Source organism: Passer domesticus, chromosome 7 (assembly GCF_036417665.1).
Source record: "Passer domesticus isolate bPasDom1 chromosome 7, bPasDom1.hap1, whole genome shotgun sequence".
Taxonomy (NCBI): domain Eukaryota; kingdom Metazoa; phylum Chordata; class Aves; order Passeriformes; family Passeridae; genus Passer; species Passer domesticus.
In genome coordinates this window covers 5,273,852-5,297,185 of record NC_087480.1, presented here as the reverse complement: position 1 = coordinate 5,297,185, position 23,334 = coordinate 5,273,852, and the positions used below count along the sequence as shown (strand labels likewise).

Genomic DNA, 23,334 nt, shown 5'->3' with positions numbered 1-23,334 from the left:
CTGATCAAACATTAACAGTGGGGAGAACGTGGTTTGTTCTCTCAGAACCAGGAGGGAAAACAGGTGGTGGGAAAACCTGAGCTTGCAAACGAGGTGTCAGTGGTGGTCCTGGCCTGGCAGCCACATGTCCCCAAGCTGCTGGGGACATGAGGGGCCAGGAGATTTTGTTTCCTCTTCAACCTCTGAGTGCAAAGGAACTCAAAACCTTGAGCCTGGCCAGAGCAGAGCCGCTGCAGGATCAGTGTCCATGACACAGGTCACCAACCAATTAAGATATGGACAAGACAGTACATAAAAGTTAATAATCAAGTGTGAAGAATGCAAGGGAGAAATCCTGGGCAGCTGTGGACTGCTGGACTGCACAGAGGAGAGCACAGGCACCCAGCCCTGGCAGCTGATGCAGCCTGAGCACAATCAGCAGTGGGATTTAACCATTCCCAAGCACATTCCTTTGAGGATAACCACCAAAATATCGAAATGCAGAAGATTACATTTGCCAAGTTATGTCTTAACAGGTTTCTTGCTTCCTCAAGAAACCTTAGTCACAACCGAAATCAGTGATTGAAATTACTGTATCACATCAGTCTAGCCTGAGGACACATCACCACCAGCCCCATTCCTATTTCTTGCTGACATTCCTGGCAAAACTATCCCTGGCTGTGGGCTTTTGAGGAGAGGTTGAGGTGTGAGCCAAGAGCTGGGACTGATTGTTGGGGCAGGAGATGGAAGGCACTGCAGGGGAAGGATGTGGAGCAGGAGATGGAAGGTGCTGCAGGGAGATGGAAGGTGCTGCAGGGAGATGGAAGGTGCTGCAGGGAGAGGTGATGCTCTTGCTCTGCCCATTCTGGGGATGTACAAGGAACGCTGCAGAACCCCTTGTCCACGGCAGGGACATCCCCCAGGGATGGTGTCTTTGGAGTGGCCGCTGGTTTTCCCCAGGAAGCAGCAAGGGGGGTCCTGCAGAAGGCAGCAGCAGCCTTGGGCCAGCGGGAAGGGGCAGGGCCAGCCATGTGGCACACGTTGAGGGCACATGATGCCCTTGGCCACAGGATTGGCAGCTTTTCCCTGGCTCCTGGTCCTGCAGAGCTTCCCAGCCAGAGCTGTCCTTTGGCCCTGCTGGCAGCACCAGTCCTGGTGGGATCCGAGGTTTCCCCCAGCCCTGGGGATTCATGGAGGTGTTGGAAAGGCTCCATTGACACGCAGGAGTGGGACAACACCAGAGCAGAATCTGTCCTGGAGCCAAAGTCCTGCTGGTGGGGCAGGATGGGCGTTGTGGTGCTGGGGACCATGGAGCAGCAGGCAGGAGCTCGGAGAGGGGAGATGACAGTGGATTTTGGAGCAGCTGCCAGGGATGGGTGAGCCTGGGACCGGCTGCTGCTGGAGCATGGGAAAAGCAGGGCTTTTCTCCTCGCCTAAGCCCTTGGAAATTGCAAAACAAGGAGAAATTATGCAAAACATCCTGCAGAAGGACCCTTGTCCCTAATCGCCACGTGGTTGGTGCAGCCAAAGCCCCGGCACAAGGGGATGTGACCCAATTCCAATCCTTGCCCTCGCCTGGAAGAGCAGCCAAGGCACGCTCTGCCGGGACACCTCCCCGGGGACAGCAGCAGGGCCGGGCGTGCCCCTCGCTGTCCACCCCATCCCCTGCCCCGAGCTGACCCTGGGCAGGGTGGGGGCGAGGGCTCCCTTCCACCCTTGCCGGGCTGGCCCTGTCCCTGTCCCCCTCTCGCTGGGAGCAGCAGGAGCCCCCGGTGTCGGGCTGAGCCACGGCAGCACCAGGGCAGCTTCAACCCATGATGAGACGGATTTGGGGGATGGAGAGGAGGATGAAGGAGAGGAGGGGACACACTGGGAAGGATGAAGGCCCTCAGTGGCAGTGGAAGGAGGTGGCATGTTAGACAGGAGGCGGTACAGAGGGATTTGGGGGTGGTGGAGGGCTGGTGAGAACTGGCTGACCCCCACCCTGCACCCACCCAGCCCCGCAGGTGCCACCTCTGTCTCCGGAGGCCAGCTGGGACCGCGTGACCGTGGCAGGGCTGTCCCTCCCGGCTGTCACCAAACAGGGCTGTCCCGGCTCACCTGCACGCCTGGGCGGCTCTCAGGAGCGGGGCCCCCACGGGGACAGCCTGTTCCCCAGGCGGGACGGGGCCATGCCGGGGCTGCGGGGGCCCTGGCCGTGCCGTGCCGTGCCGTGCCGTGCCGTGCCGAGCGTGCCCGCTCCCGCTCGCCGCGGCCGGGAGCAAAGTGCCCAGGGAAGGCAGGGCTGGAGGCGGGCAGAGGCGGGGGCAGGAGCTGCCGCAGGGCTCAGCCCCGCTGCGCTCCCATCCCTGGGTTGCCCTGGCAGCCCTTGGGACACCTGCAGCACCCGGACCTGGGGCATGGTGGCCTCTGCCATGCGGTCACAGCCCTTTCCTCAGGATTGGGAAAGGCTCCTCAACCACGAGGGCATATCCCCTCACCCATGGGCGCCGTGTCCCCCTGCCCACGGCGACCACATCCCTCCACCCATGGGGACCGTGGTCTCTCGAGCACAAGGTCCACAGTCCCTCACCCATGGGCTGAGTCCCTCTGCCCATGGTGACCACGGCCCCTCTCTGATGGACACCACAGTCCCTCAGCCACGAGGGTCGCAGCCCCCATCCCCGGGGCCCGTGGGCCCTCGCCCGTCCCAGGACAGCCCTCCTGTCCCGCTGTCCCCCGGGGTCCCGCGGCGCTGTCCCGCTGGCCCCCAGCCCTGCGGGGCGATCCTGAGGACAAAGGTGGCCACTGCCACCTTGAGGCCAGCCCGGGCATCGAGTTCCCCAAACCGGGGCCACCTCGCGTGTCGCACAGCCAGGACACGGCCGGACCGGCGTGTCCCTGCGTTTTTTGGGGGTGCCCCTCTCCCTGTGCCGGGCAGAGCAGAGCGGGGGGTCAAGGGCTGTGACACCCTGCAAGGGCAGCCTCGCGGGGTGCGCAGGGTTCCCATGGGATGGGGAGAGCTGGGGGGCAAAACCTTGGTGTTTCCCCCACTTTTTCTCTTTGCCCTTTTTCAGAAGCAGGCGCGCAACACGCACCCAGTCCCTGACGCTTTATTCTGGATACTGACAGCAAAGGGAAGCAGCGCAGCGGCCTGGGGAGCCGTGCTGGAGGGAAAGTCCTCCGGGAGCAGGGCTGGCAGGAGGGAGCAGCCCCGGGCACTGCTGTGGCTACAGCCTGGCAGGCTGCGGGCCGGCGGGCGGAGCGGGCTGAGCCTCCAGCTCCGGGGCTCCGGGCGCTCCCCGCTTCCCGAGCGGCCGCGGCACCTCCAGGTGCTGGGACAGGCGCGGCGGCAGCTCCTGCCTGTCCCCCCTGCCCTGCGGGGACACCTGCCCCAGCTGGCTCGGGCGAGTGGCCGCACACAGCGAGCAGTCGCCCAGCCCCGGCGCGTCCCTGGCCAGGACGGCCGACTTGGGTCTCTTGTGGTGGCCGGCTCGGGGGGGGCTCAGCGGGGACCCACGGCTCGGGGGCCCGCAGCGGGGCCGGCCACACCACGGCTCCTCCTCTGAGGGCACCGGGAGCCGCGGTCCGCCGGGGCTCCGGCACCGCGGGCCCCCGGCCGGGCGCTCCGCCTGCTTCTCGGGGGCTTCTCCGGGGCCCGGGAGCCGCGCGTTGGGCACCCCCTCGAAGATGAAGTAAGCGGGGTTGGTGTAGCCGGTGGCCGGCTCCGGGAGGCTGCGGGGGCGGCTCCTGGGAAGCACAGAGAGGGAAAGGGCTCAGCATCCCCCCGCTGCGGGGCCCCGGCACGGCCGAGCCCACCGGGGCTACCTGAGGCGCTGCGGGGGTGGCTTGGGGCACGTCGGGGGCTCCGCCGCCGGCTCGGCATCCTCCTCCTCCTCCTCAAAGCTGATCCACTCTGCAAAGGCAGCGGGGTCTGGCCTCACCGCACGGCCGGGGGACAGAGGGCAGCGTGGCCCGGGATGTCCCCAGCCCGGGGCAGCGGGAGGAGCTGCGTGCGGCCGCCGTTACCGTAGAGCCTCTCGCGGGTGCCGCTCCGGCCCCGCGGGACCCGGACCCGCATCCAGCCGCGCAGGGAGCCCGTCTCCTCCCCGCGGTGGAACAGAAACGTCTCGAACTGCTGGGCCGTGCTGCCGATGGCCGACCTCAGGGCGAGGCAGCACTCGCCTGTGGGCACAGCGTCACCCCCGGGCTCGGGGGACACGGGAGCCCCCCGTGAGCAGCAGTGCCCGGAGCAGGGTGGGTGCCAGGATCCCTCCTGCCGAGCTCCAGCTACCAACCTCACACCCAGCAGGGTGTAACCTGGGGGGGCTGTGATGGGCACACCCCTGCCACCACTGTCACCATCCCCACGTACCGTAGGACTCGCAGCTCTCCACGCCCTTGATGCTGAGGAGCAGGTGCTGGTCCCCCAGGTACTCCAGGTGGGGCAGGATGGGGTTCAGCTGTGCACAGAGAGGGGGGGCTTGGGGGGCTGCCATTGGGTAGGGAGGACAGGGAGGCTCTGTCCTGGGGGGTGGTGACAGCTGCAGCTCCCCTTGGGACTCAGTGTACAGAGCAAGGATGGGGACGAGCATGAGGATGCTGCAGGATGGGGATGAGGATGAGGATGTTGCAGGGATGAGGATGCTGCAGGGATGGGGATGGGGATGAGGATGCTGCAGGGATGGGGATGGGGATGAGGATGCTGCAGGGATGGGGATGGGGATGCTGCAGGGATGGAGATGAGGATGCTGCAGGGATGGGGATGAGGATGAGGATGCTGCAGGGATGGGGATGGGGATGCTGCAGGGATGGGGATGGGGATGCTGCAGGGATGGAGATGAGGATGGGGATGCTGCAGGGATGGGGATGAGGATGCTCCAGGGCTGCGCACCACAGGCAGATGCTTGGAGGACCAGCCCAGCTTGAGGAACCCGGGGATCTCACAGTTCTGGAAGGTGTTCTCCCCACTCCGCTGCACCTCTGGGGGAGACAAAGGGGCACACAGCTCCAGCCAGGCTAGGTCACCCCCACAGCCACCCCCGGCACCCCAGGCACCCCCTCACCCTCCAGGCAGTAGGAGTGGAACTCGATGTAGCACTTGCTGCGGCTCGTGGTTTTCAGGATCACCTCAATGCTCTCCCACTCGATGCAGGCCAGCGCCTCGGGGCCGGAGCCGGGGGCTGCAGGCAGGTCCTGGTGGGTCAGGCTGTGCCAGGGCTCACCCCAAACCCGGCCCGAGGGGTGGCAGACCCCAGCCCTTACCCTCCTTGGGCACAAACTGCGACGTCACTCCCACCTCAAAGGTGGCAAAGACAGGCGAGTGGTCGCTGGTCACGATGTCATCAGTGCAGCCTGGGGGCAGGAGGGGCAGCTTGGGGAGGGTCCCAGAGCCCTGGGAGGCCCTGGCCACCCCTGGCTGCTGTGGCCCCAGGGTCTCACTCACCGTAGGAGTTACACACCACGTGGGTCTCCGGGTGTGACTTCCACAGGATGCGGTCACACCACGAGGGGACATTGATCCGCATCTAGAAAGAGGGAAAGCAGCTGCTTCAGTGACCTCCAGGTCTGGGTCCCCCTGCCCAGAAGAGCATCCCAGCACCCCAAAAAGTGAGTTCCCTCCTCCCCAGACCCTGGAACAGGCTGATGGAGCTGTTCTCATGGACTGAGCATCACCACGCAGCCCCCTCAGCACCGTGCTGTCCCTGTCCCCAGAGGTGTCCTGCTTGGAGGGACCCCTCTGGAACTCACCCCCGTGGGCTTGGACTTCTGCCACACGTAAGTGTCCCGTGTGCCCCGCTCGTACCGGTACGTGGGAGGGAAGGAGATGTCACCCTCACCTGGAATCAGGACACGCAGGTGGCATGGGGGCCATGGTCCCTGCCTGTCCCCATGGGGTGTCTTTGTCCCCACGGGAGGCTCACACCCATGGCTGGCACCCCTGGCCCAGTGCACGCCAAGGTCCCCCTCGTGCAGAGCTGGGCCAGGAGAGGGGACCTTGAGAGCTGGGGTGACACGGGGAGGGCTCTGGGGACCCTGGTGCTGCTGTCTCAGCAGAAGGAGCAGCGCCCTTGTCCCCACACTCACTGAACTGCAGGAACACCTTGTTCTTCTCCCGCTCCAGGCTGAGCTGGTCAACAGCCAGCAGGGCTTGAAACTCCTTCTTGACAATGTGGCTGAGGATGTCCTGTGCCAGGAAGGGACAGTGACCCCCTGGGCTCCTCTCCCCACGCTGTCCCCAGCCTGGCACTGCAGCTCCCACCTGCACGTCCATGTCCAGGCGGTAGTTGAGGTCCCCGAACCAGAAGAGGTGGGTGAAGCGCAGGGTGAGGTCGAAGCCCCCCAGACGTTTGTCCCCCAGGGCCAGGGAGTGCAGGATGTCACTGTAGTTCTGGTTACGCCTGCAGGGGGACAGCAGGACCGTATGAGCCACCCGGGGACACCTCGCTCTCATTCTGTTCCTGCCAGCTGGGGACAGGGGCAGCCCCACAGCCCCTCAGGGCTCCTCCAGCCCCCTGAGACACCCACCTGCCCCGCGGCAGCCCCACCCTCCCCATCCCTGCATCACCTGTGGGTCTTCTCGCTGCCAGAGGCCAGGTGGCAGTTGACGAAGCCGAAGGAGGTCCCGTTGAAAAGGAAGGAGACGCCCACAGCTCCCTTGTTCCCTGCAGGGGTGTGCCACCACCGAGCTCTGGGGGAGCCCAGAGGCCCTGTGCCGGCCCTCAGGCTGTCCCCTCCCTCGGGGTCACCTCCCAGCCCCATCCCCTCCCTACCCAGCGTGTTGGCGATGCCGGTTTTCACGCTGGAGGTGTGGACGTGGCTGATGCGCCGCTGGTGCTCCGGCTTCACCAGCACCACCATCTTGATGCTCCACAGGCACTGCAGGGCCACCTGTGGGACAGGGACTGTCCCCCATCCTGCCCCACGGCCAGGAGGATGGGGCTGGGCACGCAGCTCGGTCAGCGTGACCCTGACTCCTGGGGACAGCACTCAGGGGGTCTGTGGGGCTGATTTGGGGTGGGGGGCTGGGGTGGGAGCGGGGGGACGATGGCTGCTGGTAGCCAGCCCCCCAGGCTGCCAGGGGCTGGCTGTGCCCGCCGTTACCACTCGGTAGTCGATGGCCATGAGGGTCTTGAGGGAGGCGCAGAGGAACTCGACCCACTCGCGGTCGCCCAGGGAGTTCTCCTGGGTGCCGAGGACGTAGATGTCGTGGGGGATGCAGGCTGTGGTCTCGTCCTGCGTGCGCCCCAAGCCCCTCGAGGTCAGCCAGGAGGCCAGGGAGCGGGGAGGGGGCGTGCTGCCTGCGGGCAGAGACACACAGGGCTCCCAGGTTTCTCCCCAGCACAGCCCAGCCCCTCTCCAGGAGCTGCTGGGGTGGGAAGCAGCGTGCCAGCCCCGTGGATGTGCATCCCAGACTGCTGCTGGGATTTACAGCCCAAAACCCTCATGGTGTCCCTGCTCCTCTGTGTCCCCAGCACCCTCCAAGTGAGTGGATCACCACAGGTCAGACAAAGCCCATGGCAGCCAGATTGGTTCTTCTCCAGCCTCCTCCTCAAACTGACCACCGGCTTGACCTGAGGTTTCCTGAGACACCTCCCCAAAGCCAGCCAGGCTCACAAAGAGCCACAACATCCTCCCAGGACAAGGCCACCTTCTCCTGGCCCCTTACCCATGTTCCACGTCCCGACATACACCGAGATGATCTCAGGCTCGTCCAGGTTGGAGTGCTGGATCTTCATCAGCTGCAGCAGCTGGCAAAAAGCCTCTCGCTTCTGCAGGATGGGGAGGGTGTCTTAGAGAGATGGGGGGCACAGCACCCCAGGATTGGGTGGGCATCACCCCCAGGTGCAGGAGCCAGCTTGCAGAGGTGGTCACAGACCCAAGAGCACCGATTTGCTGCTTCCTATATTCCCCCAGGACACGCCGTGGGCACGGCGGTGCCGCTCACCCGCGCGTTGGGGAAGATGAAATCCCTGCTCAGGCTCTTCTGGTTCTCGCGGGCACACACCAGCCTCACCTTGCTCTGCACACTCTGGTACTTGATCAGCTGCAGGACTGAATGATGGGGGTCAGGGGGGCTTGGTGACCCCCCCTGCCCACCACGGGGCAGTGTGGGACGGGAGCTGGGGTGTGACAGGGCATGTGGCCCGTCCCCGTGGCATCAGGCCTGTGGCAGGGCACCCTACAGCCCCAAGGAACCCCGCTGGCAGGCAGCAGGAGCACAGCAGCCCCTCACTTTTATCCTGTGGGATCACCTCCTCCGGGGAGCTGCTGCCCTTCTTGGTGACAGTCACTGTCCCCGACTCCACGTCCACCGTCAGGGCCGCACGTTGGCACTTGCCCACCTTCACCTGCACGCGGGCACGTGGCTCTGGAGCTGTCCCCACACCCGCCCTGCCCAGCAGTGACACCAGGGTCCCTCCGTGTCCCCAGCCTCACCTCGAAGTTCTGCACGGCCAGGGGCCTGGCAGCTGGCAGGGGGGTCATGGCCACGCTGGGCAGTGCCAGGTTGTGCCTTGTCACCGTCTCCTGCAGCGACTTCAGCACCTGCCAGAGGGACGGGCAGTGTGCTGGGGGCACTGGGACACCTGGGAGCCCTGGGCTGTGCTGCCACCAGAGCTTGGGGTGGCAGAGGGGTTAATTTAGGGGAGGGGGAGCTGTGCCTCCCCCTGCACCACGACGGGGTCAGGCACCTTCTTCTCCAGCGAAGAGAGGAGGTGGTTGACAGTGGAGATCTTGTTGAGGAGCAGCTCCAGGTCTGGGTCGCTGCTCAGGAAACCCTGGAGGGGAGGATGGATAATTTTGGAGCAGCACGGTGGCACTGGAGTGGTGGATCCCTCGCTGTGGGTCTGGGCTGCTCCACAAGACGTGGAGGTCCCTGGGGGCTGTGGGGGCACTCACCTGCTCCCTGGCCGGGCTGCGAGGGGACACAGGGGGGTCGAACACCTTGACCAGGGTCTCCAGACCCGCCAGCGTGGAGTCGATCTCACTGCAGGGGAGGGGAGAACGGGCGAGGGGCGGAGTGGGCGTTTCCCGTGCCTTGGCGCGACACTCAGCCACACAAAGGGGACGGGGACAAGACGGTCCCACCGCCCCCAGGCCACTGACCTGTGCAGGGCCCGGCAGGCAGTGGCGAGCGCCGTGCTGAGGTGCCGCAGCTGCGGCTGCCCGTGGCACAGAGCCTCCAGGTCGTGCACGTGGTGGGTCAGGTACTCGGCCATGAAGCCCGTGAAGTCACTGGCCGGGCTGGGAGAGGGGCGGACATGAGGATCCCCCCCGGCCATGACCATCCCACGGCCCGGGGCGGGCAGGGTGCGTTACCTGCTGTGCACCTGCTCCTGCAGCCTCTGGTGCAGCTGCTGCGGGATGTGGGTCCGGCTGGAGGGGGGAGCGCCGGGACACGGCACCGTGTGCCCCCAGCCTCGGGCATCCTCCCCGTCTGCGGGCAGAGTCACCAGCTCAGCGGGACCGTCCCCGCTGCCAGCCCGGCACAGCCCCCGGCCCCTCCCCGGCTCACCCGAGTCCTCGTCCGGCCGCGGGCGGTGCACGGGGTGCTGCAGCGGGGTCACCAGCCCGTTGTTGGGGTGCTGGTAGGCGCCGATCAGGTCGGGCAGGGTGCGGAAACACTTGGCTTGGATGCCCTGGATGGTCTGGGGAGGCAGAGCGGGGGAAGTGCCATCACATCCCCTCCTCTGCCAGGGCAGCCCCAGCCTGCTGAGCCCGGCGGGTCTGCCCCTCAAAATGTGCCCGTGGTGAGCTGGAAGGGCCAGCTGGACACCGGACCCATGGGGTGAGGGGCATGGAGACATCAGCCTCCTCCAGCAGACAGGGATGCTCCCTGTGGGCACCCAGGATGCTCTTTTTAGGGGGCAGAAAGGGCAGAGCTGGGTACCAGGAGAAACCCTGAGGGGACATGGGGACAGGCACCATGGGGCTGGCTCTGCGTGGCCAGGCCGTGACAGGCTGCGTGGCAGGAAGGGACAGTGTCGGGATGCTGTGAGGAGGGAGCCTCTGACGGCCCCGAGCTGGAGCGGCTGCAAAGCGCCCGCATCCTGCAGCTCGCACAGAAAACAAACCAACAAACCACAGGCTGGTGGCACCTCCCCGGGGAGCGGGACGAGCACCCCGAGCCCTGCACAGCTGCATCCTGTGCACAGCCAGCTCCGAGGCACCGCCCAGGCACCCCCTGCACCCACCTGCACGGAGAGCAGCCCCTCGTCATCGGGGAGGATGCGGTAGGTGTAGACGTGCCTCTGGAACCTGCAGAGAGCAGGTGAGGGCCCCATTCTGCTGCCCTGTGGCAGCGCTGGGGGGCCCAGCCCTGAAACAAACACCTCGTCCCCTCTGCAGGGAGAGGAGCTGAGCCAGCATCTCTAGAAACAAATCATCACCCTCAGCTCGGAGCCTGCGGGAGGATGTGCAGTGTCCCCCTGCTCCCAAACAGCCCGGGACAGCTGTGACTGCCCCAGCACCCACTGGGCTACCCCCAGCACCCATTGGGCTACCCCCAGCACCCACTGGGCTACCCACAGCACTCCCTGGGCTACCCCCAGCACCCACTGGGCCACCCACAGCACTCCCTAGGCTACCCCCAGCACCCACTGGGCTACCCACAGCACTCCCTGGGCTACCCCCAGCACTCACTGGGCTCCCCACAGTGCCCTGGCTTTGGGCCATGCTGCCTGTGGGGCCAGTGCACATCCCTGCCCGTGCCACCGTCCTGTGCCACCAGCCCGGACTCTGGCTCGTGCCCCAGTGCCCTAATTTGCAATTTGTCCCACACAAAGAGCCAGGCTGGTGAAGGAAAGGGGGTGCATCCTGCCAAACCTGCCCGCACAGACACGTGACAAGCAGGCAGGAAGGGGGCAGAGCAGGAAGGGGGCAGAGCAGGAAGGGGGCAGAGCAGGAAGGGGACAGGCAGCAGCGCTCTCAGGGGCTGCACACCTGGTTCCAGGTGTGGGGATGGCAAGAGGCCCCATGTTGGGGGCTGTAGCCCCAAATCCCCAGCGTGGGAGATGCTCACAGGCCGGCAGGCAGCCCAAAACAGCTCAGTGTGCCCTGCATTTGGGGTTATCCATCCAGCAGCCATGGGGCTGGGCAGGACTGTGGGCCCAGCCTTCGTCCTGCTCCCAACCCGGGGATCACCCAAACCCCTGTGCCAGGGAGCTGCCACCCCACCCACATCCCTGCAGCTCTTCCACGAGGTTTTGGCGGTGCCTGGAGCAGGGAGAGGCACAGAGGGAGGCAGGCAGGGGACAAAGGCACAGAAGCCACGGGCAGAGCGGGGCAGGGACTCACAGGAGGCACAGGGCATATGCCCCCTTCACCGACTCGCTGTCCCGCACCAGGAAGGAGCCGTCCCGCCCAGCCTTGGCCAGCAGCTCCTCGGCCACCACCTGGCTGATGTCGCGGTGGTACCACCGCGCTGCCGCCATCCTGCAGGGCCGTGTCCCCGTCCCCGCGCCGCATCCAGCTCAGCAGGGGACAAAGGCACCCACGGGGGCTGCTGGGGCGGGACAAGGAGGGGGCGGCGTGGGGACACCGCGTCCCCGGTACCCGGGCGTGGCGCTGGCTGCAGGTCGCGGCGGGTGACAGGGAGCCACCGCGGTGATGCTCATGGGGACACGGTGCCCTGCGGCCGGGCAGCGTGGCAGGAGCACCCGGGGGGCGGCTGGGGGAGGCTGGGGGTCCGGATGATCCTCATCGAGGAGGCTCCAGCCTGCAGGGAACACGGGGGCAGATCAGCGAGCAAATCTCTCCTGCTGGGGGAGTCACAGGAAAAGCGGCCCTGGGCCACCATCCTGCGGGGTGTGCGGCGAGGACAGGCCATGCCGGTGGCACCCAGGGGTCTGCCCTCACCCCACGCACTCACCGTGCCTCGCAGCCGCCGTGCGGGGCTCCCGTGGCTCCCGTGGGGTGCTGTGGGCTGCGAGCTGAGATTTTGGGGTTCAGCCGGGCGGCAGCGGGGCCGCGATGCTGCTGGGCTTCCCCGGTGGGTCACAGCGGCTCCCTGCCCGCCACGCTGCCCATCGGGGTCACGCAGTGCCCTCGGCGATGCCCTGGTCCCCGTCCCTCGGGCCGGCCCCGCTCGGTGCCGCTCGCTCGGCTCCGCGCTCTTCCTCCTTCTGCGCGCCCCGCTCTCCCCAGCCCCGGAGCCGCCTCCTCGCTCCTCCTCCAGCCCCGCCACCGGGGCCAGGCAGCGGCCACCGGGGCTCGGCACGGCGGGGACAGCGGGGACAGTCCCGCTCTGCCTCCACCCGCTCCCTGCGCATCCTCCCCGGGATGCGGGATGGGCAGAACGCTGGGAGGAGGCACTGCTGTGGTGCAGGATGGCAGAAAACTCCTGACATATGTTTGGGGCAGGGCTTGAGCTGCCCACTCCTGGAGACCTGAGCTGGGGACGAGCTCTGCCCTTGGCGGAGAGAGACAGAGCTGCGGGCACCGGGCACCCACAGTGGCACTGATGTCACCACACCTGAGTGTGCCCTGCCCGCAGCGGGGAGGGAATTTGGGTTCAGGGGCTCCCGGGAAGGGGTCAGGAAGGATGGAGACTTTTCCCAGCAGGACAGGGTTTGGGCAGCACCGCAGCTCCTGGGTGCAGCCCCAGAGGTTTAACTCCTCGTGGCCTGGCAGCTGGAGCGGGCCCACACGCGTGTGGTGGCTCGAGCTGCCAGGGTGATTAACAGCAATTAATTACAGATGAGCAGCAGTCACCGTCTGCTGTCCAAGTGCCTGGCAGCTCCAGAGCTGCTCAGGAGATAGATGGAGAAGCAGATTCCTGCTGGAGGAGGATGAGGATAAGGAGGAGGATGGAGCTCTGTGCCAAGCCACGCTCCTGACTGTTCCCCACCCTTGGCACCACTGCACACCCCTGCAGCCCTGGGCCACTGCCAAGGGACTGTTCCCCCACCTCCTGCCCCAGCCAGAAGTGCCAAAACCCCCTGTGAGGCTTCCTCCTGGCCTTCCCATCCTGGAGAGGAACCTGTGGCTGGGCCAGTGAGAAGTTGGGCCGCCTGGTTTATTTTGGGCTGGTGTTCTGGTCACACAGCAGAGGGTGCAACTCTGCCCAGCCCCTGCCGTGGGGACAGACAGCGGTGGCAGGTCTGTGTGGGACACAGAGAGGTGGCAGGTCTGTGTGGGGCTGGAGGCACCCATCCTGCTGGAGCCCCAGCCCCAGCAGTGCTGCTCCATCCCGTTACTTAACAGCACGGCAGTAATTCCTGGCAGGCGTGGAGGTGCCTGTCTCCTGATTAATGCCGTCCACGCCGCTTCATCCGGATCAGGGAGAAAGCCCAGGAGCTCTGAAGGGCTTTGGGAAATCAGCAGTGCCTGCTGTGGGTGTTTATGTAAGGTGGCTGTGGTGTGCAGTGCCAGAGGCAGCGCTGGCACCGAGCCAGAGGCACCTGGCAGCTCGGCCAGCACTGGGCACAGGTGAGGTTGGGAGGGCAATGTGGGCTCACCTGGGGGCTCTGGCTGCACCAAGGCTCCCTCCAGAGCCTGTGGATGCAGGAGGCCCCATGGCCCTTCCCTGGGAAGGCAGCACTGGCCGTTGGGACAGGGGGTGAAGCCACCAGCTCCACCAGCCCCCCTGGCGTCCTGTCCCTCTGGAAGTGGCTGCTTGAGCAGTGCTCCACACAGTGACTGTGCCTGCAGGGATGGTGGGGTGAGGAGATGAGAGGAACCTCTGGCCATTCATGACACAGGAAAAAGGAGGAAGCCTCTTTAATTTCCCGATTATTTTGAACTCTGCTTCCTTCCCCAGTGCTTGGTTTGGAGCACAGGGAGAGCGTGGGAAGGGATGTGGGCTCTGTCCATCTCCCCACTGCTTTGGGGAGGGGAATTATCTGCTCCCCAGATAATGGGGAGGCTGAAGCCACCCAGCTGAGCTGAAGGGACCCAAGGTGAGCCCTGCTGTCCCCCTCCCCACACTGTGCAGACCCTGCAGAGCCAGTGCCTGGCCCCGGTCACAGGGCTTTCATTAAGAGCGTAACAAAGAGCCACAAACACAAACAGAGCTCAGGATTAGGTGCCCCAGGCACAGAGCTGGGGGCCCTGGCCAGGCCGAGGGTGTCCAAGTGGGGCTGCCTCCTCCTCCTCCTCCTCTTCCTCCTCCTCTTTCACCTGCCAGTGTGAAGGTCACAGTTCACGTGTCCCCCTGACTGTGGCAGAAATAGCACCAGTTAATCTGGAACCTAAGCAGCTCTCCTGTGTGCAGTTAAAGAGATCACAAGTCTCGGCCCCGGGGAACGTGTGCTGGCAGCTAAAGCCCTGGCAGTGGGGCTGCTGGCATGGCATGGCATGGCATGGCATGGCATGGCATGGCATGGCATGGCATGGCTCCCAGTGGCCCTGGGGGAGCAGGTGAGCTGTGTTTGGGAGGAGTTGGTACCCAGGTGATAAATGTTGAGCTGATGCAGAGGCCTGGAGGAGGCACAGCTCCTACAGGGATATCCTGATCCCAGTGCTCAGCTCTGGGGGTTGAGCCAGAACTGAGTGCAGCCCCAAAGGAAGGGCTTGAGTGGTGCTGGAGGTGAGGAGGGTGAGTGGGGCTTTGCTGGAGCAGTTTGTAGCTGCCCTGGGCTGTCCTTGTGCCCCACCCTAGAGCCAGTCCCACGGCGGGCATCCCACACAGTGGCTGTGGCTGGGACAGGGCTGCAGTGGGAATTCTGCTTGCCTGGCAGCCATAAGGTAGAGCCACTCTGGGCTTTCCACAGTCTCCTCTCTGCTGCAGCAAACCTGGGGTTAGTGATGCACTGCTTGGGTCAGGCGAGGCCAGCCTGGAGTTATGAAATGATGCTGGGCTGGGCAGGCTGGGCTGGGGACACTGGCAGCTCTGTGTCCCACCCACCAGGGGTGGCTGGTCCTTCCCTCTTGGTTCAGGGAGGGTGAATCCTGCCTTCACCCATCCTCTGGTACAGCAGTGTCCCCGTGGGGAGGGTGTCCTCTGTGCCCTGGGCCATGGCAGGTCACCTCTAGGTGAGCAACCTCATGGGCACCTTGGCCATGCAGGAAGCTGCTTGTGCCTCCATCCTTCTGTTACCACCCAGGAAGGTGAGGGAGGACTCCAGGCTGGTCCCTCCTCTGCCATCTCCATCCAGCCCCATGCCCAGACCCATCCCATGTCCCCTTGCCATGGGAGCAGCTGCAGAGAGCCCCTGTGGGAATCCACACTCCTTCCCACCAGGAGCAGAGCTTCCACCTCAATTACCATCACCTCGCTCCTAAGCCCTCTTTGCCAATCCCTCTAAGCTGCTTTCCCAGGGCTCCAGCAAGAGATGTATTTATAGCCCACTCTTACTCATGAAGCGTCTCCCCAATTAATCAACTAATAGGATTCTTCCCTCAAGTCCCTCTCCTGGAGCACCCACAGACACACACAACCCCCCCCCAGCCCCGGCCAAGGCCGAGTGGGCGAGATCAGATGCCAGGGGAGGGACAGCCAGGGGGGATATAAGAAGCTGCAGCACTGGGAGCAGCCTGTAGTGACTGGGTGGCACTGGGAGCTGCTGGGAGAGGAAGAGGAGAGCGTCTGTCTGTCCATCCTCCTGCCAGGTGAGTGCTGCCTGCTCTGCTGCCCTGGCCCTGCCACGGCTTCGGGGTTCTGAGGGTTTGGAAAACAGAACAAGGCCACTGGTGCTGGGTTGGGGCTGGAAGGAGGGTGGTTTTACGGCTGAAAAATGGGGAAAATGTGGATAAAAAGGATTCCAGTGTGGCCAAAGGATGCAGTGGAGGGGTTGGATACTGGTGTGGGACAGCTGAGCCAAGCCAGGGAGGGGCTGAGTTCCATCTCTGGGGCTTGGGAGATGCAGAGCAGGAGTTCAGCGCTTCTCCCTCCACCTTTCATTGCCTCATCCCCAATTCCTGGGGTCTGGAAGGAGCCAAACTCTGCTCCCACTCCTTTTGCATCTTCTCACCCTGTGAGGTTTCCCAAACTTCACATCCCACAGCACCCAAGGACCTCAAAGACCCTGAGCTTGGCACTAATCTCTTGTCTTCCTGTGGGGAAGAGAATCATCCCCTCACTCCCATGGCCATTTCTTCTCTCTCACCAGCTTTCCTGAGGTTGTGTTCAGAGGCAACGCTGTCCACGTGCCCCTGGGGCTTAAAATCCTGCCTGGGCTTAAGCTGTGCTCATGTCAGAGCTGCCTATCCCTAAGAGGCTGAGCTCATCCCATTTAATATCCCGGAGAATCAGCTGCTGATCAGTGGGATCTTACAGCTTCCTTCTGGACAGGGCTCGAGCCAGCAGAGCTTGGGCAGGGCTGGGCAGCTCCAGCCCCACTCCCAGCACAGAGGGCTGGGACTGGAGGGATCCTGTGCCCTGAGACCCCTCTTTCCATGGGGCAGTTCAGCTTCCCTTCACCTTTCTCCATGGGTTTTCTTCACCTTTCTGTGAGTGACAGGACAAAACAAGCCCATTCCTACCTCTGAGCCGTGACAGCCAATTTCCAGCAGACAGGCAAAACCATTAAAATTGAGACTCTATAAGGCTTTTTGTTCATTTTCTTGCCTTTCCCAGTCTTGAACCTGATCCACTGGAAATCACCCCTGTGCTTCCTCTTTTCTGGAACAACACTCTCTCACTTCATCACCTTTTTGGCCAGGAACAAGGAGCTGGCTCAGCTCCCATGTGCTGCCCCAAAGCCAAACCCGGAGCTCCCAAGCTCTGCAGAGGTGGCAGCACCAAATCCTGAGGGCTCTGCAGGATGTTGGATGGTGGCCATGGCTGGAGTTGTCTCTTCCCCACCACCTCATCCAGTGCTTTCCCTGTTTCTCCCCACAGATTTCCTCGTGGACATTCCTGCACTGAGTTAAAATGGCAGACGGATCAAAGTAAGTATATTTATTGCCTGGAATTGGGATGAAGCAGGGCAGGAGCAGAGGGGGAAAGTGAGACCCCAGCTCGACCCAGCTGCTGCTCCCAGGGGCTGGAATGTGAACTCCCATGGGGCTGTCATAGAGCTCTGTGCTGGCCTTTCTCACTTGCTCTTAAGACACAGAATCCCCCCATGGTCCCCCTGAGCTCAGGAGCACACCTGGGGCAGCCACACAGCGTGGGTTTGGCCCTGAATTTGCAGGACATGGAATTCCCCAGCGACTGGACACCCTGGTGTGGCTCTTGGTGGTGCAGCACATTTGTAGGGCAGCCCATTATCTCCCTGTGCCCCATCCAGCCCTGTCCAAGGCATTCCCAAACATCCAGTTCTGTTTTCTCCACAGGGTTTTCAAGAAGACCAGCCCCAACAGCAAGGTGAGGCTCTGTGCCCTGTCCCCTTGTGTGGCCAGCCCAAGGTTTAGGTTGGGCTGGATCTGCCCACAGGATCCAGGCTGGGTCTGCCTTCCCTTTGAAATCTGATTGATTCCTGGACCTGCCACGATGCCACTGCAGGACTGGCTTTCCAAAACAGAAATTAAAAAATACCCTGATATGACCCCTTCAAGGTGATTCTGGTCCAGCCTGGTGACAAACCCCAGGACACAATTTAGGGCTTCAAAATTTGGGCCAATTCCATGACAAACTTTAACTTTCTTCCTTCCTCCCTTTTCCCATGTGCTGCTTCCAGCTCTCCCTCTACCTGGGGAAGAGAGACTATGTGGATAACGTGGATTCAGTGGAGTCTGTAGGTGAGTGGGGCTGTGCCCAGCACTGAGGGGGAAGTACAGGCTGGGGAGGCCAGCCCTAGTGTTGTGGGCTGCTGGTAGAGCTCAGGAGGAGCAAATGCCATGTTTTCTGCAAATATCCTTAGGAAAAACAGTGGGCAAAGGGACAAAATCCCTTTGCAAAACAACCCAGCCACACTGCTGGAGGAGGCATCACCATCCCCCTTGGCAGCAGCTCCTCTTGTCCTCTTTGCGCTTTCAGCTGCAAAGTGATTATTTGGGTTTAAAAAGCTGTGTCTTAGCAAAGATCTTCCCAGGCAGCTGAGCTCACCAGTCCTTCTCCTTTTGCTTGTTTGCAGATGGTGTCTGCCTGATCGACCCGGAGTACCTGAAGGACAGGAAAGGTATTGATACAGAAATACAGCGTGAGGGGAGGGGATGGAGCCAACCCAAAGGAACCAGCCCAAAGCTCAGCAGCAGCCCGGGGCTGTGCCCAGGTTAAAGCTGCTCCGTGTCACCTACAGCCAGCCCAAAGCTCAGCAGCCATGGGCTGTGCCCAGGTTAAAGCTGCTCCATGTCACCTACAGCTCGTTGTCCATCAGGGCCATGCAGCAAAGGACACGAGGGATCCTGGTCATGTTTAGTATCTGAGCAAGTCTCATTCGTGCTGAAGAGTTTTTGAACAGCTTTTCTTGCCTCTTTACTCACCCCCTGTGCCTCCCCTGCCTCCCTGCCCTCGTCCCTGGCCTGGCTCAGTGTATGTGACGCTGACCTGCGCCTTCCGCTACGGCCGCGACGACCTCGACGTGATCGGCCTGACCTTCAGGAAGGACATCTACGTGCTGACCACCCAGCTGTACCCGCCCGTGCCAGACCAGGCCCCCAAAACCCTCACTCCTCTGCAGGAGAAGCTGATGAAGAAGCTTGGGGAGAACGCCTACCCCTTCACCTTTGAGGTAGGGGCTGCTCAGCCCCTCCCGGCTCCGTGGTGTCACCAGGGCTCAGCTCTGAACATGTCCTTTATTCTCTTTTTTCTCTCTTTCCCTGCTCTGCCCAGATTGCCACCAACCTGCCCTGCTCCATCACCCTCCAGCCTGGGCCAGATGATGTGGGAAAGGTGAGCTGCTGTCCCCAGCCTGTGTCCCCTGGACCATCCTCCCTGGGAAGGGGTTGTGGGGTGCTAAAAATGAGAATTGATTCTCATGGCCCATGGGGTGAGGGGTGGGAAGGGAGGATGGCTGGAGTCAGTGCCAGGATCTCTGGGAATGCAGTGGAGGAAGGAAGGAAGACAAGGAACCTAAAGCTCAGGCAGCTGTGAGCCCCTCCTGCTCAGTGACCACGTGTGTTCCCCCAGGCCTGCGGTGTGGACTTCGAGGTCAAAGGATTTTGTGCTGAAAATCTGGAGGAGAAAATTCACAAGAGGTATTTTCAGGGGATCCCTTTCCCGCCTTTTGGCCCTAAAACTAAACCACAGGATCTTTCTGGGATGACCATCTTAGGGGTCAGGCTGAGGGTCTTGTGTCAGCCTGTGCCATGCTTGGATGGGGAACTCTGCCTGAAACTGGGGCAGTGGTCCCTGTGTCACATCCTAAGAGCCAGGTGAAACGCTCACCCTTTGCCTGGAGACACTGTGAAGTCCCCAGAGAGTCCCTGTGACCCCTCGTTGACGCTGTGGGGGACACTGGGGTGCCACCTGTGTCTGTCCCCACAGGAACTCCGTGCGCCTCATCATCCGCAAGGTGCAGTTCGCCCCGCTGCAGACGGGACCGGCCCCGAGAGCCGAGACCACCCGGCAGTTCATGATGTCAGACAAGCCTCTGCACCTCGAGGCTTCCCTGGACAGGGAGGTCAGCAGGGACACTGTCCCCTCTGCCAGGGATGGGGACCAGGATTCCTGGTCACGTCACTCAGCCTGTTCCCCTTGCAGATCTACTACCACGGAGAACCCATCAACGTGACCGTCAACATCAACAACACCACCAACAAGGTTGTGAAAAAAATTAAGATCTCAGGTGAGAGAGGGAAAGAAGGGACATGTCCCAGCACCCATCCCTGACAGAGATGGGGACCGTGAACCCCTGCCACGTCACCAACACGGCTCCCCCTTGTCTGTCCCCAGTGGATCAGATCACAGACGTGGTCCTGTATTCCCTGGATAAATACACGAAGCCCGTGTGCATCGAGGAGATAAAGTAAGGGATGAGGGGCCGGAGGTGAAGTGGCATTTCTGAGAGGGAGGAAGAGAAATGAGGAAGAGGAGGAGGATGGGAGAGGATGGGGACAGAGGATGTGACAGTTTTACACCAAGCAGCAAAAATGTCTGGGTTAGAAAGCAGGTGCAGAGGAAGCAGAGGACAGGGAAGGCTGTGCACCACATCCCACCAGCACAAGCCGGTGGTGGCTGGGAAGGTCCCTGGGGAAGATGCACAGCTGCTCCCAGGCTTCTTCAACTCCTCACTTTGCATTTTTGAGGCCAGACACAGCCTCTGCCCCGCTGAGAACTAGGAGGGAGCGAGCAAAGGTGGCGGGGAGAAAAAAGAAGTGGTTGTAGAGGCGAAAGAGAGGAGGGAATGAAAGGAGGAAATGGCCCAGCAGCTGCATGGGGAGGGCAGGGCTGGCCCTGTGCGGGTGCCTGCAGTGATGCTGAGCACCCCCAGGCTGGGGCTGGCTCTGAGCTCTTCTCTCCCACCCTTCCAGTGAGACTGTGGCTGCCAATTCCACCTTCTCCAAAACGTACTCGGTGACCCCCCTGCTCTCGTCCAACCGCCAGAAGCGAGGCCTCGCTCTCGATGGCAAACTCAAGCACGAGGACACCAACCTGGCCTCCACCACCATGTAAGGGCTGCGTGGGCTCCCCCTGCTCCCCACCACGCCTTCCCCCACTTCCCCCTGCTCTGGGCTCCCAGCAAGGGCCCCTGAGCCCACCTCATCCAGCTGGAAAATGTAGAGATTTTGTGACATTGGCACCCCTCCATTCTGTAGGAGAGCTGTAGCTTCCCAGTTCCAGTGTTGTTCAAAGCTCCTGAATCCCTCTGCAGGGCTGGAAGGGGCCTCCAGAAGCTTCTCTGTGGCTTCACCCAAATCCCCTCCCCCTTTTCTGCTCTCCTCCCCTACTAAACCCCAGTGCACCCCACAAGTTATAGGATAAAAATAAACCCTGGCACTGCCATGGGGGGAGTGGATGGGGTCTGCAGGCAGCACTGCCCTCTCACTGTCCCCCTCTGCCTTTTTCCTAGCCTGAGACCTGGCATGGACAAGGAGGTGCTGGGCATCCTGGTGTCCTACAAAGTGAAGGTCAACCTGGTGGTGTCCCGAGGAGGGTGAGGCTCCGTGGGCAGGGCAATCAGGGATCATCAGCTCGGGCTGTGCTGGGGGGTTTGTACCCCAGGGAAATGAGAGGCCACTCACACCACGGCCCCCTCATCCCTGCCCTGCTCCCCTGGGGTCACTGGGCTGCTCTCTGACCCCCACCACCCCTATCTATTATCAACCACCTTCCAGCTCAGTATAAAGCACAGCCTAACACCTCCCCTGCTCTGCCTTGGCTCATTTCTGTCTCTTCTCTCCCGCTGCCACAGCATCCTGGGGGATCTCACTGCCAGGTAAGGGGAGCTGCCTGTGGGGCTGACAGTGGGGCTGTGCTGGGCAGGATCCCTGACAGAGCTGCTTTTCCTTGCAGTGATGTTGGGGTGGAGATGCCCGTCATCCTCATGCACCCGAAGCCTGATGACTGTGAGTTGTGTGTGGGATGCTGCCGAAAACCAGCGGGAAAGAGGCACTTCTGGTTCAGGGGGGAGCTGGTGAAAACAGCTCTGGGGCAGCTGCCCCAGTGCCAAGGGCCCTGCTGTGCCCTCTGTGGGATGGGCACAGCTGTCCAGCTGTGCTGGAGCAGGGTTAAAGCAGTTTTCCCACGGGATGGGCACAGCTGTCCAGCTGTGCTGCACCCATCCTGTGTCCTGGAGCAGGGTGGGAGATGTCCTCCCCACAGCACCCTTCCCACTCTCCCTCTTTCCAGGAAAACACCCAAGCATTGAGAAGAGCTGTCAGTTGAAATGTCCTTTCTGTATTAACCTTTTCTCTTTTCCCCATCCCTTTCTCCCTGTGCTTATCACTGGAATACAGCTAAGCCAAGGTAAAGAGATGTTCCCTCTAACACACAAACCACACAGATCCATCACAGATGGATGTGACATCCCACCTTGAGCTCACATCCTTGGATTAAACCACCCAGGTCCCAAAGCCCTGAGCCTGTGTCACAGCAGCCACTCTCAGAGGCAGCAGGAGAGACCAAATCCTGGGATTGGGATGTGTTCTGCAAACTCCCAGGGTTTATTTGACAATTCCCTTTGCTGCAGCCACAGCAGCTGCATGCCCAGGCCTTGCCCTGCCCCTCAGAAGCAGCTGACAGTGTCTTCCAGCCACAAGTGCCATCACTGGAGAAGATGTCTCCATGGTCTTGGTCCCCACACAGAGTTCCCTGGGCTGCTGGAAGCCACATCCCTGTGACCCTGCACATTCCCCAGAGGCCTCTTCTCCTCCCAAACCAGCTTCTTCCAGCTGAAGCCACAGCTGGGACTTCTTTCCTCTGGGAAGCTGCTGTGCCAAACCCATTCCTGAGAGCCGTGGCCCTGCCAAAGGTTTTGTGTCTGGTTACAGCCTGCAGCAGGATGTGAGCGCTGGGCTTTGGGGCCTGGAAAACCAGGCTGCAGTCCAGGCTTTCACACTTTGCCCTTCCACACCATCCATTTCCCAGCTCAGTGAGAGCACTTAAACTTCCAAAGAGGAAATCTCTTGGTCTTTATCAGCCATGGCTCCATGTAGGTTTTGCCAAATCATTTCACATTCCCAAGCTTTTGGAATATCTTTTGCTGACTCTTTTTTTTTCTGTTTTCTCCCCCACTTTTTACTTTGTGCTCTCCCTTGCTGGCACTCACTGCTCGCCTTTCTCAAGGAGGTAACTCAGCTCTTTGTTTTCCCTTGGAAATGCAAAATATTGTGTGAAAAACCAGCAGAAGCTGCAGGCCAAGCTCCTTGGGTCAGGCAGGCTCACAGTGATGGGCTGGGTTTGTGTGCTGGGGCCAGGCTGTGCTCACAGTGACCTGCTCTGAGTGGGGTGACAGGGCTGGAGTCACCACTGTGCTGTCCCCAGCAGGAGCAGGGCTTGGGCTCAGCAGGGATTTCCCCTCCTCCTGTGGGCTCACTGTGCTCTGCTCTCCCTTCCAGCGAGGAGGACATTGTCATCGAGGAATTTGCTCGCCAGAAGCTCAAGGGAGAGAAGGATGATGAAGATGAGAAGGAGGAAGCTGAGAAAGAGGAGAGCTAAGCTGCCGGCCCCCCACGCCCCACTTTGGGACGCAGCCACCTGTAGTGTCCCCACTGTGCCACACGTGGCACAGCCCCCTCAGCCCCCCACAGTCCCCATAGGTCCCCCCTCCCCACCCACTCCAAGCCCTGGTAGTGGTGGTGAGAGCTGCTGCAGCTCCTCCCGGGCCCGCCACGCTGCCAAGCCCACGGTGCTCCCCGTTCCCCTGGGTGCCAGCACAGGGACAGGGCGGGATGCAATGGCCCCAACCGAGCGCGTCACCAGCGTGGCTGTCACCTGCCCGTGACATGTTGTGCACAGCTCTGTGACATTGATACCAATAAACCCCCCCGGTGGCCCGGTGCAGGCTCTGTGTTGTGCTGGGCGGGGGGGAGCACACGCTGCCTTTGTGCAGGGGAGGGGAGGACGAGGTGCTGCAGGACGTGGTGCAGCCACTCCCAACCGCTACAGCC

General features: G+C 62.3%; 2 protein-coding genes across 3 annotated transcripts; one reads left to right on the top strand and one right to left on the bottom strand.

The window, feature by feature from the left end:
• Positions 1-2,875: 2,875 nt before the first annotated feature.
• On the bottom strand, positions 2,876-12,213 carry LOC135304298 (phosphatidylinositol 3,4,5-trisphosphate 5-phosphatase 2-like). Of its 2 annotated transcripts, XM_064426556.1 has the most exons (26): positions 11,831-12,213; positions 11,257-11,677; positions 10,155-10,218; positions 9,476-9,608; positions 9,280-9,397; positions 9,067-9,204; positions 8,860-8,947; positions 8,652-8,738; positions 8,398-8,505; positions 8,195-8,309; positions 7,907-8,013; positions 7,628-7,730; positions 7,063-7,259; positions 6,732-6,849; positions 6,527-6,623; positions 6,221-6,359; positions 6,046-6,145; positions 5,710-5,798; positions 5,405-5,486; positions 5,224-5,313; positions 5,025-5,141; positions 4,853-4,941; positions 4,334-4,421; positions 3,988-4,143; positions 3,787-3,874; positions 2,876-3,708 (listed from the first exon to the last, which is right to left on the bottom strand). In XM_064426556.1, the coding sequence occupies exons 2-26, from the start codon at positions 11,391-11,393 to the stop codon at positions 3,189-3,191; spliced, it is 3,168 nt and encodes a 1,055-aa protein (XP_064282626.1). In that variant the 5' UTR covers positions 11,394-11,677; positions 11,831-12,213; the 3' UTR covers positions 2,876-3,188. The 2 variants fall into 2 exon arrangements, with proteins under 2 accessions (XP_064282626.1, XP_064282627.1); XM_064426557.1 differs by lacking the exon at positions 10,155-10,218.
• A 2,176-nt stretch (positions 12,214-14,389) lies between these two features.
• Positions 14,390-22,987, top strand: ARR3 (arrestin 3). The gene is made up of 19 exons (XM_064426555.1): positions 14,390-14,488; positions 15,291-15,510; positions 16,742-16,791; positions 17,179-17,209; positions 17,523-17,583; positions 17,919-17,963; positions 18,316-18,515; positions 18,617-18,676; positions 18,914-18,981; positions 19,271-19,406; positions 19,487-19,571; positions 19,679-19,751; positions 20,257-20,394; positions 20,796-20,879; positions 21,138-21,161; positions 21,239-21,291; positions 21,682-21,691; positions 22,511-22,513; positions 22,783-22,987. The coding sequence occupies exons 3-19, from the start codon at positions 16,775-16,777 to the stop codon at positions 22,880-22,882; spliced, it is 1,188 nt and encodes a 395-aa protein (XP_064282625.1). The 5' UTR covers positions 14,390-14,488; positions 15,291-15,510; positions 16,742-16,774; the 3' UTR covers positions 22,883-22,987.
• Positions 22,988-23,334: the final 347 nt, after the last annotated feature.